The 17491-nt window shown below is 37.8% G+C and overlaps 1 protein-coding gene across 1 annotated transcript in view; it reads right to left on the bottom strand.

The window, feature by feature from the left end:
- Positions 1-2398: 2398 nt before the first annotated feature.
- WASF1 (WASP family member 1) overlaps positions 2399-17491 on the bottom strand; it is an 84712-nt gene continuing 69619 nt past the window's right edge. The window contains 7 exon segments of the mRNA XM_050315870.1: positions 2399-3308; positions 4786-5244; positions 5247-5422; positions 6748-6927; positions 8895-9067; positions 9841-9958; positions 10804-10957. Of these exon segments, the coding sequence (XP_050171827.1) occupies positions 3151-3308; positions 4786-5244; positions 5247-5422; positions 6748-6927; positions 8895-9067; positions 9841-9958; positions 10804-10957 (1418 nt within the window). The 3' untranslated portion in view covers positions 2399-3150.

Genomic DNA, 17491 nt, shown 5'->3' with positions numbered 1-17491 from the left:
CTGCTTTTTAAATCCCAATTTACTGGGAGGTAACATGATATCTAGTATTTAATGGTTTCTGTTCACAACACACCACTAAAAAAGAACCAGAATTATGTCTCTTGGTAATTTTTGTTTCTTTAGCCCCTGTTCTCTTCCATTTACCTATTTACTTTTGGTCTGTTCATGACAGCTGCACTGTTACTGTTTTATCTTTTGATAAAACCCCTGAGTGACCAATTTTGCACGTGCCCAGTCTTCTGCTCTGGTTTGGCCACTAGCTTACTTTCATTTCTTTCTTTGCTTTTTATATTGTCCTTTCTTCCCTTCCCCTTCCCCCCAACTTCTCAGTAGGAGAGGTAGATAATTTTTAACTGTCCCAGATTACAGTTCGAGAAAGGCGTGAAGATGAACAAAGGTTTCTCTTCACTTACATGGTACGTTACTGACACATTGTTTTTGTGGCAGCCTTCGAGCCTTGGTTTTAACCAGCTGCTGCAAAAGTACAGAAGTAAACAACAGACTCTGTAAACAGTTCAATACAGAAGACTTGATTTAGTACCTTACAAGACAAAGCAATCAATAATCTATTACACATCTAATCACAGGCATGAATAGCCCAGCAGCTCACTGCACAGCATTCCACCAAACGAGAAGGGCAGTTGGAGACCACAGTAAAAGGGACACAAATCACTGAGATTGCAAATGCATCACTCGATCTATAAATGCAAATATTCAAGTTCAGCAATCACCTCTCAGTACTAGTGAATCATGCTATTGCTATCTGGAGACTAGTTGCTATGGCAGAAAGCTGTAGCAGTGGCAGAAGGCCAAGAATCCCGCCTTTGAAATGTTAACTGAATTTAACTCTTGACTTTTCTCAGACAAGGTTCATTACTTCGTGTGACTGTGTCATATTAAATGAGTGCTCTGTCTGCCCTGGGTACTGGCTTGGAAGGGACATTATTAATCACCAGGACAGCAAAGCAGGTCAAATAAGAACGATTTGTCAATAAGGATTTTTTTAATACCTTCAAGTCTGATATGTGATAGCTCCAGTCATGTAAGGACCTTCTTTTTTTAAATCTTTCTTTCTTCTTTACTTTGAGCAAGTTATACCCGGTTCACAGCTTCTGGATGCACTCAGAGCATACCCCAGTGCCAGTCTGATAGTGAGGAGACCTCTAATTTCAAGTTACTGCCTGGGCACAGAAACGCTGCTGTTCCATTTAAATGACCACAAAGGGCACTGTCTCTATTATCCACCAGAAAAATCAGGAGTTTAGAGACTTGGGAACATGTATAAACATCAGTCAAACAGTAATTTTGTGAATGGCAGAACTACCTACACAGGGAATTTAGGGACAAGCTTCCCTTTAGCCGCCTAAAGTGCTGATTTGGCTCCCTGCTTACAGGGTAGCTGCAGGCGCATGTAGTGCACTTTGGCTTGAAGATCCCAGTCCTTTAAAGCTGTGTAAATGTGATCTCTCACAATTAGATTTGGCCTGCAGGATTACTGAGATCCAAGGAAACACCTAAACACGGTCAAATGCTCCTGCAGCAGTGCTTCTAACTGGATCCACAGTTGTAAAGATGCCAATTCACAAACAGTGATTTTTCTCCCACAAACACAACACTGTTGCAGTGGGAAAAGTCTTCAGCATAGCAGGCCATGCGAAAAAATTGCAGTGGAGGCTGAGATGGTGACAGCAAAGTTGGAAGGGTTGCTGTACACTATTCCTACTCTAGTTTACGTCTCTGGAGTTTTGCCCAGTCCCAAGAGTAGGCTAACAATCACACATCCCTACAACTTGTTCTGTAGCCTGTAGAACACCTAATGTTCCACCTTCAGAAATCTCATTCTGACTTTCCAAACTTATTTTCTTCTCTTATACGATTCCATCTTTCAGGAACAAGATCACAGGACAAGAGTGCTCTTGCACTCTCTCACGTTTCCCTTCTCAAGAGGCTTTTGACCGTGTGCTGAGACTTGAAAGAGTTTTTCTAGCAAAGAGAAACACGAAAGCCCTGCACAAATTGCACTACACTGCTAGATAGTACTTAAAAAGTGACTTTGCATTTGTTATCTTTGTTAACTTCATTATGTTTCATTAACCATGATTCTGACTGCCGCATCTCAAAATACACTGATGCTAAAGTGTGGGCTTTTTTTAAAAAAACAACACTAAAGCCACAAGCTCCCAATTCTGTATTTGTAGTTTTTTAAAAACTAAGATCACAGTAAGATTTCAGATTTTTTTTTGTAGATGTGCATGTAGGTATCATTTATTGATAGTTTTCTTGTTAGATTAAGAATGTTTCCTGTAACTTTGTAGCCCACACATTAAACACTTGAAAGCCAAGGATCCCTCAGGTATATCAGTGAAAAGCAGGCTTCACTGAAAAAGCAACACCCAGGAACATTTAAAATGAACCATTTATTAAATCAAACTGTTATTTTAACAGTTACATAAGTTACACAGCATGTTTAAGTCAAAAGATTTCACAAGGAAAAGAAAAATTAAACTTGTAATTATGCAGGCAAAAATAGTACCACACAATATGTACCTGGGAGGGAAGAAGGGAAAGGGAAACTCTAAACATTCAAATAAGGCCATAATTATTTAAAAACAACAATAAAACAATAATAAAACCCCCCAAAGATCCATTTTCTTTTCAGTGTGTTCAGTGCTGCTAACTATATGTACTTTTAGTGTACAGGTGTAATCGAGGCAGTGATATCTTGACAGCTAGGTTTAATCTTTTAAAACACTATCAGAAGTGGAATAAGGCTCATTAGTACATACAGCTGCCCTTGGAATGTCAATCTCAGTTGCCTTCATCAACTTAAAATTCACAAAGTGCACAGTTAAGATATGCCAAAAAATTTAAACTGCTACTCTACCAACAGCTGCCCATGCTTAATACTTAGTGGTCTATTGGAACAAAGTATGTTCTTTCAAAAAAGATGTGTAAGAAAAGCCACTGTAAAACATTTAGTTTCAAAGATGCACTAGGAGCTTTTTGTAAACTGAAGAGTAGAAAAAGATGGATTAATTATGTAAAGAAAAGAATACAAAAAACACTAGAAATGACCATCAAACTTCCAAAGAACAAGCACCACAATGGACATTAGCATTCGATTTTGCAGTGTACAGCAATGTAATAATTTTACTCCAGCCAATCTACTTCATCAAATTCTGAATCATCTTCTGAATCACTGTATTCCACAGCAATGCGACGAGAGAGTATAGTAGCAACATCATTCTCAATGCGCTCATGTTTAGCTTCTTGTTCACGTTGCTCTTCAACTTTGCGTAGCTGAATACCTGGAGAACATCAAATGACAAACATGTTACTCTCCCCCTTCATCACTGTAAAGATACTTAGCTCATGATTCACAAAATGCTTCACAAGCAAAAATGAAGAAATTGTCTTGTCGAGTTTTTAAAGCAAGGAATGTCAGAATTGCAGTGCTGGACTAGATCATGAGTCCTTCTACTATAATATTGTGGTTCTGATTTCCCATTAAAAATACACTTACATTTTTAGTACCTCTTAAAGCCATTTTGCTATTTGCATTTCCAGACACTTTCTATACTCCCTCTTCACGATCTCAGTTAAGAGTTACAGCTATTTTGAGGATCCTACCAAGACAGGACATCTTGTAACCACGTTTTTATCAAGTAATGATCTGTTTTCGGATAAAGTATTACATAAAGATCAAACAAAATGGAGAAATAATACATACCAACATTATGAGAAAGTTAAATCCAGTAACTTAGTTAGTAACACGACAGACATTATATATTTTGGTTTTGTACTCACAACATCCCAGCCTGACACAGACTGAATATGACCTACATCCTATACTTAATATCCCCCATTGTCAACTGACTGACAACCCAAGCACAGGACCGTAGGTGGAATATAAGTGGTGGTAACTCAAGCCGTTTTTTCTTGGGTATGACTTGGTCAGAAGCGTTTTAAGCAGTCACCTAAATTAAACCAGCAGGCTCTCCTTTCTTAGTGGTTTTTTTTGCTGACATTCTCTACCAATGTCCACGCACCCCTGCTGTATACTCAACTGTTGTTGACTCATACTCCACCATCAGGCAGAAGCACTCACTGAGGTGCAGTGGGGATTTTTCTGGCCATGAGCACGTGAAGCTGAAAGGTACAGCTCGCACACAGAGCTCCTCACTAGACCATCAGTAAAACACCGCCCTGCAGCTCCACTGTTCACTTGCACTCTGCCAGTGGGCACCTTGCAATGCAAAAGCTGCTCCTCTGCTGCGCTGGGACGTGTTGAGATTAGATAGTAAACAGCCTTAAGTCTTCAGCAGATTTCTGAATGTCATTTATATGTTGTTGTCATATAGTGACATAAGATCAAAATTCCACCGCCAATCTTTTCTGCTTTTATCTAATAGTCTGTGGAAAAACAATGGTTTTGTCTCCTACCCAATCTGTAGGTTATCAGAAATAACCACATTTTCAAGTAAACAGAAACGAAAAGATTATCTCCACAGATCATCAAAAACAGATGTACTTTTTTTTTTTTTTAAATTAACTTCCACAAAGAACCCGTTATACCATCCAATCTAAACATCTGATAAGGGCAATTACAAATTGAAAAAAAATCTGTCTACTTGGCAATGCATACGCTGTAGGGAATAGAAGTCAGAAACAGACTTGGGATTCATTCCTTTAACTTCTTACGCATGCGAAATATCCCCATCTCTCAAAGCTAATGTGTATTTACCAAGTTTCTGAGACAGTTCTTTTTGCCCCTCAAAACATTACCTTTCCGTATTGCTTCCAGCAGAACGCTTCTAGCATCACTGATTACGGGAAGAGTTGAAGGATGACGTTTGGGTTCAGGAGCAGGAATCACTTGGGATGGTGGAGATGGAGGCATTAGGGGTGCATGGGGGCCAGGGACAATGGTTGTGGGAGGAGGGTGCAGAACGGGAGGAGGGTGAGAAAGGTTTGCAACTGTGACAGGGGAGGAGGGTCGAATGCCAGGAGGTGGCAAGGGAGGAGGTGGGGGTGGTGGAGGAAGTCCCTGTACTTCAGCTTGTGGAGGAACTGGGTGAACAGGTACAGTTTCACACACTTGGGTAGCTCTAGTGACAGGGGGAGAGGGCTGTGCTATGGGAGGCGCAACTGGAGGTGGAGCCGGATGTAGAACTCCAGGAGCTATCTGGAGAGGAGCTGGTGGAGGTGGCACAGCTGGGGCCTGCAGAGCAGCTGTGGGAGGGGTGGTGGGGGTGGGACTGGGGGTGGAGGGGTGGAAGTCATCGCAGCTCTTAATGATGAAGTTGACAAAGCAGATGGAAGAGGTGGTGGTGGTGGAGGAGGAGGAGTGGGGCTCACAAACACTGGTGTTCTGCCTGTTGCTGGTGACTGAGGACGATTTTCTACCAAGCCAGTAGTAGAACTGCAACATCCAATAACAGAACAAAGTCATTAGAGAGTGGAAAAAGTAGTAATAGATTCACTTCTGCAACTTAAGAACATTGAACCCTCAAATGCATCAAAGAGCATTATGTACTGTGATGATTTCAAGGTATTCATTCGTATCTCACATACAAGGAAATATAATTTTCAGTATGGAGTACGCATCAGTTTTCCAAAAGACCTCTGCTCTCATTCAGCTACCGACCAAATTTGTATTCTTACACAAACCTGCATCTTTATCAAAGGTTTCCTGTACTAGTATAATTCTTCCCTGTCATCCCTAAGTAAATCCAAATTATTTTTCTGAAGTAAGGGAACTAGCAGTTGATTAACTGCTTTGATTCACAGAACTTTAAAAACGAAACAAAACAGTACAAACAATGAGGAGAATTCAGATTTGAAATACGTGTTTAAAGTGTGATGTCAAAATGAGTGAGGCTAATATCAAAGGTCATCAACTCTACGTACAGAGAGGTACTGTTATTACATGCCAGATAGTCATTATAGTGCAATGCATAGGTGAGCTGAAGAAAACAGAAGGAAACAGCAAAATTACTTTCCTGAAAGACCACAGAGGATTTCTTTCAGCTGCCGTGGAAAGTTAATCCAAAGAGTTATGCATTTTTGGGTATGATCCCCTAAACAGTATAAAGTCATTCTTTTCAAGAGACTACTATCTTGCTCATGTAACAACTGCATTTGAATTAACCATCCTCTATTCCAGCTTACATGTACCGGACCATAATATAAGATTTTGAGTTTAAAGGAAGAGGGGAGTGACAACCACAGCCTCACTCTAGAAAATATTCTAAGTGTGCATCCACCTCTGGAAAGGCAGAGAAATAGAAAATAAAAACACTTGCTGGTGGTGGGAGGAAGCACTTGCAATTTAGCGAATGTGATGAATATACAGCTTTGACAGCAGACTGTCTTACTGTGATATATTCTCTCTTTCATGTAGGCTGAAACACAGCTCAGTTGTACAAATTTCCAAAACTCCAAAGCTACGTCCTGAGATGCCAGCGTATTTCACAGGAGCTTTTTCCATACAGTTATTTGTCCTGACATTTAACTGAGAAGGCAACACAACTGCAGCGTTAATGGCAAGATGAGGCCTGACTCCTCAGTGGCACCCTACAGGGTTTAGGTGCCGGCCTTCTGTCCAGCTCCTGTGCAGACACACTGGGGCTGTGGAACGACACAGCCCCCAGGACGTGTGTACTGCCTGGGCAGCATGGAAATCACACAAACGACGAGGGGTGGAAAACTAAAACGCCTCAATGAATTTGGTTGACTGCTTTGTACCTAACACAAGGAGGCACAGGTTTCACATCTCCTGCCCCGTGCATTGGAGGTGGCGGAGGTGGTTCGTGTGGTCTGACCAGCACTCGCTCCTCAGCTCTGTTCAGAAGTTCGGACATCTGGCTATAGGGTAATGCAGAAAGTGAATACGATCCATCCATATGGTCCACATATGCTTGAGATCTGTAGAAAATCAGTGAAAAACGATCCAATTTAGCCTTTAGTATCAGTGCCTTCAGCTACTGTTCCATACTTCAGTTTGCTTTCTGAATATAAGTGTCTTCTCTGCACTAGTGTTGCACATACTGTACATCACAGCTTTTAAATAATTCATCCCACTTTCCCTGTCATTGCTTCTAGCAGCTCAAGGGTTTGGTTATAACAGATACATCCCATAGTTTCTACAGCATGTGTGTGACCTCAGTGTTTATTAGTCACATAATTCTGAGTTAAGTGAACACAGCAATACAATCAGAACTACTCTTCTTTTATAAGTCATGAAACATCCATTGATGTTAGAATGGTAGAATTTACAACTGAATAATGTAGCTAAACTTCTGTCAGAGGATCTATATTCCAATACATACAAAGAACTCAGTACTTTATTAGACATAAGATTCGATAAATATCTGTTATTGAGTAGTAGCGATAAACAAAGATGATTCAACTTAGTTTTTAATGACAACTTTAGACACACCTCAAGGACTCAATCAGTTACGAAATTTTAATTAACTACTCAATTACAGATTTTTTTTTAATCTCAAATTCAGAAAAGTGTTTGCAGAACATTTTCCAACAAGTAGAGCAATACTCTACATTTCCACATACTGCCACCACTGCAGTATCTAAGCCTATTAAATTCCTCAGGGATGAAGTTTCTACTCCTTTATTCCAAAGCACGGTGCTATTCTGTGTCTGAACAACATGCTCTGCACATGTAGTGCTCCCAAGCACTTCAGCATTATTCGTAACTGCATTACCGGTACTGAGATAATCAAGGTTTAGGGCAGGATCCTGAATATAAAAGGATACCCCCAACAAGTGTGTCTAAAGTGGAATCCAATGTACAACATAACAGAAGGACAGCAGGAAAGCAGATGTTTCTGCCAATGACTTGACACAGCAGTTTACAGAGATATTATACAGCTGTTCCCAGAAATATGCTAACCACCATAACTTAAGTTGTACCCCGCTGAGTGAAATGCACCAAGACCTTTTTCACATTCTGAACTAAGTTTTCAACGAACAGGTTTTTCCATTTTTCAGACAGCAAACACCCTCTCCTAGAGCTGCCATTATTATTCATCATCATTACTGAGTTTGTTTGAAGGCCTTACAAAACTAAAAAAGTGCTGGTGCACTTCTAGCAAGAGAAGGATAGAGGGAAAAAATTTAACTTTTCTGGAGGACAATGAACACTTTTGAATTTAAAAAAGCAAAACAAACAAAAAACCCCAGGAAAACCATACCCCCAAATCTCTTAATATTAATCATCAGCCCTCTTTGCCACCAGGTGTTTTTTGGCTGGTAAAATGGACTTGGTTTTGCACAAACAGCAGAAGCGTAAACACAGCAGGTGTTTCCCATGTGAAATGCTACTTTTAGCCACCAGGAAATACATGCTGTGAAATGAGAATTCAACAGGCTGGATTTTGTAATAGGCTATAATCAGAAATGTCAATCAAATCTTGGACTTGTTCAAGAGTAAAGAGAAGCTAAGCATTCTCATTTGAGTTCCAAGTGGACATTTGTTTCTATCACACCCACCATATAGCCTTGGCAGTGTCTGCTTAAGAAAAATCAAGAGACTGGAATAATAGGGATTTTGTAAGTCAAGACTGGAGCAATGTAGTGACACACCTGAGTGCAAGCTTGCAGCAGTGACACTACACCTTCTTCAAGCTGCAGATGACAATAAACATCCCCAAGGATACAATGAGGATACCCGCTACTCTTGAAAATAACAACATAATAACTACTCCTTTAAGGGCACACTAAGTATTTTAAAACTGAGTTTTGATCAAGCAAAGTCAGTGATTTCCAGTGCATTTCAAGAATAGCAGCAGCACCTCATCACTGACCATTTCTCAAGCATGCTCACTATGTAGTTTGAATATACTTAATAAAGGATAGAAAGAATAAGAAGGAACCTTGATTCAAAATGTGAAGCTGGGCCATTTGCAACTTCAATGTGCTTATGTAAGAGGTTAGCATCATCTTCTGCGAGCTCTGGACCTTGGGCTAACTTCTGCCACTCTCTCCGTCTGTCATGAGGTGCCCTTGGCACTTTTTCTGGTTCATGAGGACGATCTAGATTTTTCTGCTGTAGGAGAGTTGTGCAAACAAAATTGACGACTTAGACAGTGTTTCTTCATTAGTTGCATATAAACCCCAGCCACAAAATAATCCCAATTCAAGTGCAAGAAAAATTTACTTTCAGGCTAAAGATATGCAAACCAAAGACTTGTAAGAGCCGGAAACTTCAGTCTAGTGGATAAGTAGCTGAATAATACAGAGAAAAATAACTGTATAAGTAGCTTTTTATTCTAAGTCTGAAATAAAGTTATGAATTTGACACATATTTAACTTTCTCTGTTATGTATGAAACACACAGAATAGTGGTGAAACAAAAAAGCTCTACCTTTTGCAAAAGTGCTTGTTCAATTTGAAAAAAAATATAAGCAAAGTGCTCTTTTCCTACTAATTTCTTTCTAGTTTAAACATATCTATTAAAATGTAAGATTGTAAAAAAAAATTATTACAAATAAATATTCAAATAAAATTCTTTATTCTTGTGTATTCCTCCTTGTTGAGTCATTGCTAGTATACGTAAAAGTTTTGACAAACCTGATATTGGTTACACTTTCACTACATGAAAGCTTTAGATCCTTCTATATTATTTTACTACTACTACTACCGCTATTGTTATTACTATTTAGTTATTTGTTAAAGTTGATGGAATTAAATGAATACAAGTAGTTTTAGTTGAATAAGGATGACTCTGTAAAGTTTGGATTGCTATTAAAGTAGCATATCTGCAAGCAAACCCCTTTCAGGAAAAAAAACCCAGAAGCTCTATAAAGTTAACACACATACCTTCTGCTTCCTCTTTTCTTTTCTTTTGTCCTCGGTGTCCTGCAACATTTTTTCCTTCCACAGGTCAAAGAAATATGAAGGATTGGTATAGAACTTCAAACCCTCTTTTCCATCATCCCTGAAATACAATGACACACCAGACATGCTATTTATTTGACAATATGTGAATCCAAATATTAAGACAAAAGAAAGGCATATTAAGGAACACTCAGTATCTATCTCAGACCCTGAAATATTTTACTGAGGAATATAAAAGAGATGATCATTGACCTCCTGTGCCATAAGTCTTTATTGTCTTTCCAGGCATCCAAGGTCCTAATTTTAGAAAAGTAACTTGAATGCAGACTGTAGAAAAATAAAGGGTATCATTAATCAGAAAAATCCCACTCCAATGACTTAAATCTTTCTGTTAAAATATTGAGCAAAATTGTGTGGCTGCTTGTGTTCAGCTACTGATTCAAACTGACTTTGGGACAGTGAACAATATTCACAGAATAACAGAATAGTCTGAGTTGGAAGAAACCCACAGGATCATTAGGTCCAACTCTTTAAGTAAATGGCCATACAGGGATCAAACCCACAACCCTGGTGTTATTAGCACCAGGCTCTAATCAACTGAGCTAATCTAATTAATTTCCATTAAAGACCTTTCTTTCTACATATTTAGATGTTTATTTTCTTCACTTCGCATCCAAGAACATTACACAGTTTAATAAATACAGGGAATAAAAATGGCCTTTTCTTACCATTGTGATACTGCGTTAAAATTTGAGTAAAATGGAGTAAAGTTTTAATGCTTATAATGTCGTCTGCTGCCTTTATTCCTCCAGCAGCTTCACAGTTTTCTAGTCTGGCTCCTTATATATTCAAGTGCTACTCAACACCAGCAAGGTGCATGGATACAGCCCCTCTATTACACAAAATAAGCCAGAAATTGGTTTTGATTAATTTTATTTTACCAACCTGTAAGGGGTGAGAATGTTAAGTGGAGGAGGCTGTTCACAAATGTCGTAAGTTTCTTGCAAAGGAATAGGCAGAGTTTTGCGGTCAAACAGCTGTTGATCTTGAATTGTGGAACTCCGGAAAGCTTTTCTCATTGTAATGTCCTGCAGTGACACTGAAAGGGGATATTGCCATTTAAAAAAAAACCCCACCAAATATATTTTGTTTGGATTAACCTGGAATGGCTTAATGTTGGTTAAAAAAATAAATATTAAGCATTGCTACTTGCATCTTAGGCATTTTACAGCAAATATAAAGTCATCTAGCACTACTACCATGGCAAGTTATTGCCAGACTACATGAAAAACATGTCTGTAATGTTCTATCGCATTATCCTCTATTTGGCTTCACAGGACATTTTTCTCACCTGGGTAGATCTCAGAACTCTGTCTCTCCTAAATAGTTCAACAAATTGCTTCTGTAACTCTAAAATACCATTTGATAGCTCAGAAGTACCTAGTAACATTTACCAACTCCATTTCACAATCCTTTTGGTACTAAAAACTACTCTCTCTTGGTATGGATTTTATCTTTATGCCATCAGCAAGCCAAACTTTGCATTCCTTGCATGTATGCAGCAGTTCCACTGAGGGACCACTGAGATGCCAAACCATCAAATCACTTATGCTAGTGAGATCAGTGAGATCTAATGGGAGGTGATTCTATGTTCCAACACATGAAACTAGTCAAATGAGGTTTTTTAATCTGTTTAATTGAGAAGACTTCTCTGTTTAATTCAGGCAGACCACTGACTTTTTTAATACATTAGTTGGGAATAATCAATTATCTTTATGTAAGATTCAAAGGAAAACAACACTACATGAACACAATAGATTAAACAGTGATTTCAACTATTTTACCTACTCCTGTTAAACCCCATATATATCTTTTACTATTTCAAAATCATTAAAATTTAGATAAAGATTAATGGAAAAGCGACCACAACTGATAAGCTTTGCACTTTTAATTCTGGAAACAGTATACCTATTTAGTCTCATATTTCTTTCCCTCCCTGATCTTCAGTTACTACATCTCTGAAGCCCAGGTGTGTCTCAAAGCTAACTTTGCAGCCAGCTTTGGACTTCCATTAGATAAAGCAGCAGATCTTTCCATTGGTTTGGGTTCTTTTTTTTAAAAAATCAAACAGTACTGAAAACGGTTTTAAGACATACTAGCATTAAGGAGAGCATTTTCAGCACATGCATTTTATCTGTAAATAATTATGCTTATTTTATAGAAACAGGTTGATAGTAGTGCCCCTTTACACAAGACAAGACATCCTTTCCCCCTGCCGTACCACTAGGGCCTTTGGCAACAATTTTTTGAAAATATTAAAGTTGAAAACTGCATTTTTACTCTGGTTCCTGTAACACACAGAAGTGTACACATACATATGGACACACACACACACACAAAGACCTGGATTTCTATGCTATGATCAAAAAGGGGCAGAAGGCAGGATTTTTTTCCAGAGGGCTTGCAATTCTGCAATGTTCTGTCTTCTTACCTAAGCACATTGACAGCATCCTTTGTGAGGCTAAAGATAGGATTTATCTGATTTTCAGCTTGGCTTTTGAAGTTTATTACATTTGGCAAGGTTGTGTACTCCTGGAGAAGTTTCCCCCTTTTTACCCTTAGGTTCTAATTCATCACAGTGTCTTTTATTCTTTTTAATACCTTTAATTAGCTGCTCAGAAGTCTTTGTAAGTGTGTGAAAGAAGTATTATAATGTATGAATGCCAGCTAGGCATCTCAATTTCTGTAGGTATTTTTGCATTCATAAATAACCCTATATATTTTGTACCTGTCATGAAGTACAAGTTGTTATTTGCTGGCAAAAGTTCACAGTTAGCACAACTGTGGTTTATCTCATTTAAAACTTAAGTCTTAGATTCTTTTATACTTCAGTTGCTTTTCCTTCGGATTATTTGTTACACAAATCACACCAAATTTACTTGTTCAGAGGTGCTTGACAATCCTGCAAGTTTTTTAACTGTCTGTCACTTATTGGAGACTTTTCTAACAAAAGTTAAAACTTAGTATACTTTTCTCTGAACCTGCTTGCATTCTGAAGACAATGAAGAAAATTAATTTATTCCAATAAATAAATACAGTTCTTCAGTTTAATATTAAAATGCTCACGGATAACACTGTTCCATAAACTATGAGCATTCCTTAATGTCTTCAACGAGCAAATACAGCCAGTCTAGTTCATATTTTCCATTTTCTTGCTTAAAACTCCACGTTTTGTAAACATGTACAAGAGGTAACACACCTGAGGATAATCGATCATTACAATAATAAGCATTACTACTTTCTAAACCTAAGATACACAGGAAAGATCTTCACAGAAAACATACAGGGTAGAATTTCAAGCCGCATTTCCTGTGCTGATATCCAGTAACAGGCGTTCCCTAAAAAGCATACCATTATTCCAAACAACTGACTACAGCAGGACAACGTCAGTTCAGGAAACGAAAGGATGTGGCGTATAAAATAACTGAGGATCATGACATGGATACAACTTGCCTACATGTAGGGATCAGGTAAATCCCACGCCGCAAGCACAGCATAATCCTGGGCTGCGCACGGTTTGGCTCACAAAGCCACTTGTTTAGTCTGCCAGCTGGCTAAGGGACAACACACCCTCCTGGCTCACCTCCTCAGTGCAGGAATACGTGAAAACCTGGCTGGCCATCCAGCCATTCAGCTTTGGCTGACTGACGAGCTGGCACAGCAAGAGGACAGGTCAGACAAATTGGATGTGTTTATGAATTCAGGTGTGAGAAGAGACAAGTGGCTGAAGGAGGAGCTGGAAAAGCTGCAGGCATTTGACTTGATGCTGTTAAATTTAGGCTTCCAGTTGCTTAATTCCTAACTAGCACCAGGACCTTTGTATACCCCAAGATCCTAAATTTCATATGGATATATTTTTCTGAAGTCCATCTGCTATACCACTTGTGTTTACTGAATGAATAAAAAATAGGGTCTTAAATAATTTCCTTAAATGCTGAGATATTCACAATTTAATTTAAACATCCATTCAACAATCTAAACAAATGCCTGTTTATTTTTATGCTGTCTGTTGTTTGGATTGTATGAAAAGACATATTATATCTGCCAGTCTAACCTTCTGTACACAACAATATTTTCCAGTTAAGTTACAATTATCTGTCAGAAAGCTAAACTGCCAACCTTTTGTACATTTGGTCTTGAAAAAGAGATGTCAGTCCATTTGTACTTGTCATCAACAACAAACTCTAATGAGATACAATAACACATCTGTAACCAATATACTAAATAACATTTTACCTCTAGGTAAGCCCCTCATTAAACTGCAATCCCCAGTTTGTAGTAGAAGTCAAGTATGGAGCACATCAGCATACTGACAGAAAGTTGCTACTTTTAAGCTTTCAGATATATATTAAATACTACATTTTATCTCATCAGAGCAAAAAAAGAAGTTACTAATTTTTTTTTTATTCATTTACACTCACTCAAATATGCAATTTATGATTAGGTCCTAGGGCAAAAAATACTGGCAAATAAAGGTGAAGGTGGTAAAGAAATAAATAATATCTATATTCCTTTAAAAGCTTGCCCTCTTAATGCTTTCCACAGAATTTGATCTTGACAGCTTTCAAGACCATGAACTCACAGCTGTGACTCCTTGCAGAACTAAATGATTAGGGGAAATTATATACAAATCAATGGAATTAGTTGCCCATAATTCTCCTTCTCTTTTCACGTGCTCCTTGTTCTTAACTTTGATTACATTTATACTCAAGTCACCAAGTTCCTCTTCAGAGGCTAGAGACAGCAGGCTGCCCCTTAAACTGGGATTTACTGCCTTTACCTTATAAGTCACACAGTGGGCTGAGTGTCCTGATTTTAAAGTTGAATGAGTCTCCCCTTTTCACAGTGCACAAAAGTATACAGACCCCAAGGAGCCATCAAGCTGTTTAGGTTTCTGCCCAACAAATGCCATCTTTTCTGCTACAGCAAAATGTCAAATCTCTCTTTAGCATTAGTTCAGCTAAACTTCTGAAGTACTGTCAGTTTAACAGAATAATAGAATTTATATGTATTAGAATTTTATATTTATAGAATTCTAAACACTTATAGAATGTCTAGAAAAAAACCCAAGCATGTCCTCAAAGCCAGAAGAAACCTGCTGAAATACAATTCACAACACTAATTCCTTGCCTGAAGTATGCCAGGCTGCTCTCCCATAGCACTTCTGCCATTAAGTTGCTTGTCATGGTTGTAACAGATATGCTACCAAAAAAAAATTAAAAATCTGCCTTTGAGATAACAATACTCTGGTCTGAGATTTAAATAGAATTAGGTGGCTTATATTTAAAGAGCCACTAAATTGATACCAAAATATTCTGATAAACTCTGAGTTTATGAATTTTGATTCTGCCCTGATAGTGTTTATTTTTGAGTGATACACAACTATTTTCCAATACTTCCAAGCACTATCATCAGAGCTGTATTGTGTATCAGCATTTCAAAGAAGAACCACATAAATGCTAAAATGCATATTCTTTTAAAAACTATCAGATTTCTACAGCTGACATTATTTATTTTTAGCAGTACTTAAGAGCTAAAGATGCAAATAAATTTACAAAAATGTGATCATTTAAGAAAAATCTATTATTTGACTTATAAAATTTGCATATATATGGAAAGACTAATGTTATTTATAAAGTAAATACTGAAATTAAAAATGGTTGCAAAGAAACTATACTCCTCAGATTTATGTGATCACCTATGAGAACACCTCATATTGCAGGGCTTCTGAAACTATCAACCTTAGTTCAGCTTTATAGCAAGATTGTGTTCTCTCAGCCCTAATAAGACCCCAGATATGATTAATCTTGGATACATACAGACTTGTTTCCCATAAAATTGAAATAAAGTTCAGTTTCCTGAAGAAAAGCAGAGGTTTTTTTTTTGTCTACATGCAAGTTTGGTATCTTCTGAGGAGAAAAAAACCCACACATATGTGAAAAGAATAAAGTATTTTTAAAAATCTATTAAAACACGTAATTAATAACACTGAGAAATCCAGAATTTGAAAACAGCGTAATAATTCAAACCTAACCAAGTTTATAACAATTCTTCTATGACTAATAGAAAGACTGTGCACCAGGAGTTAGGTCCTTCAAGATAAAATCATAATCTTGCTTTTATTCTTTTAGAGAGATACTATAATCATTCAAAATGAGAAAACAAACAGACTATTCAAACAAATTCAGTGCTTTTTATTGCCCTGACCGTACCAGAAACATCTTGTCAAGTATCTGCACCTCATTCAGTGAATCTGACTTGGGCTGTTTTTGTTCATGCCACTTAGCTTTAAATGAATCTTAATTTCTTTCTCTTGTGTAAAAGCATAGGCCCAAAGGAACCTATTAAATCTTCTATTACTGCCTGCTGGCAAAGAGCTAGCAGATGAGACTCATTTCACAAGTATAGCCCCATTTCACTCGTGCTGTTAGCTGAGCAGAACTACTGAAATTTGCTTCATTCTTGCATGGAGGGTTAAGAAAGGTAAATCCGAACATTTCCCCCCCCTCCTTCATGCATTAGCATCCTCCATCTATTTTAGCTCAGACTAGGACTAAAATCAAAACTACCTATGATGACTTTCTAAATTTCAAGCCCAAAACAGTATACTGAAGGAAAAAAGTTTCCTGATCCCTAACTTTTAAGGAAATATAATATCGAATTTCCTCTCATCTCCTTTGTCCTCATCTGGTGACTCACTGTGGGCAGATGACTGTGAAACACTGCGTATGGCTCAAGGACTGGATATTCTTAGGTTAATCAAATTAGTCATTTAACAGCTCCTGACACTGAGGACTGCATGTGTTCCTCTGAAGTAGTAGGAGTCACTGCTATTCTGTGGTGTGAGACACAAATCCAGGGGATCAGATATAAGTCACATTTAGCCACTCTGGCCTAGACCTCTTCTTAGCCCTGTTTTCTTTAACTGCAGTGTCTGTCCTTTTCTTCAGTTATACAGTTTAGCAAATGCTACAGTATACACAGTGCTGTGAAATTTATTGATACGGTTCATTTGCATACTATTTAAAGCTACTTCTAGCAATTCTCTTACATCAAATAGTTATGGATATTAAGTACTGAAACCCAAGGCCAAACTTGTCATTTTCTCAGGATAGTACAATTTTCCATCTTTCCATCCTTAGATGCATTAACTCAGTGACTTAAAATGGTCTCTCCATTTTCCTGAAATGTGAAAGGTTAACATAGTAGATATACCATATCAACATACATCCCACTCTGATTCAAACAAAAAACTAGGCTGCCAAGAGTAAATGCAAAAATTACATTAACACTCTGGAGTATTACAGTTCTTACAGGATTACAATTGCTGACAATTTGTTACGGTATACTGAAAGGAATTTTTGTCATTATCCAATCATAGTAAACACGGTATTTTATGAGCTATTTTATTAGTGTCCCGGTTTTGGCTGGGATATAGTTAATTTCTTCCTAGTATCTGATATAGTGCTGTGTTTTTGATTTAGGATGAAAATAACTCTGATAACACACTAATATTTTAGTTGCAGCTGAGCAGTGGTCAAGGACTTTTCGGTTTCTTAGCCCACTCCACCAG

This window comes from Myiozetetes cayanensis, unplaced genomic scaffold, assembly GCF_022539395.1.
Source record: "Myiozetetes cayanensis isolate MyiCay16 unplaced genomic scaffold, myiCay2020 scf2-11, whole genome shotgun sequence".
In the NCBI taxonomy this organism is placed as follows: Eukaryota; Metazoa; Chordata; class Aves; order Passeriformes; family Tyrannidae; genus Myiozetetes; species Myiozetetes cayanensis.
The sequence above is the reverse complement of the archived record's forward strand: the minus strand, read 5'-3'. Positions and strand labels throughout refer to the sequence as shown.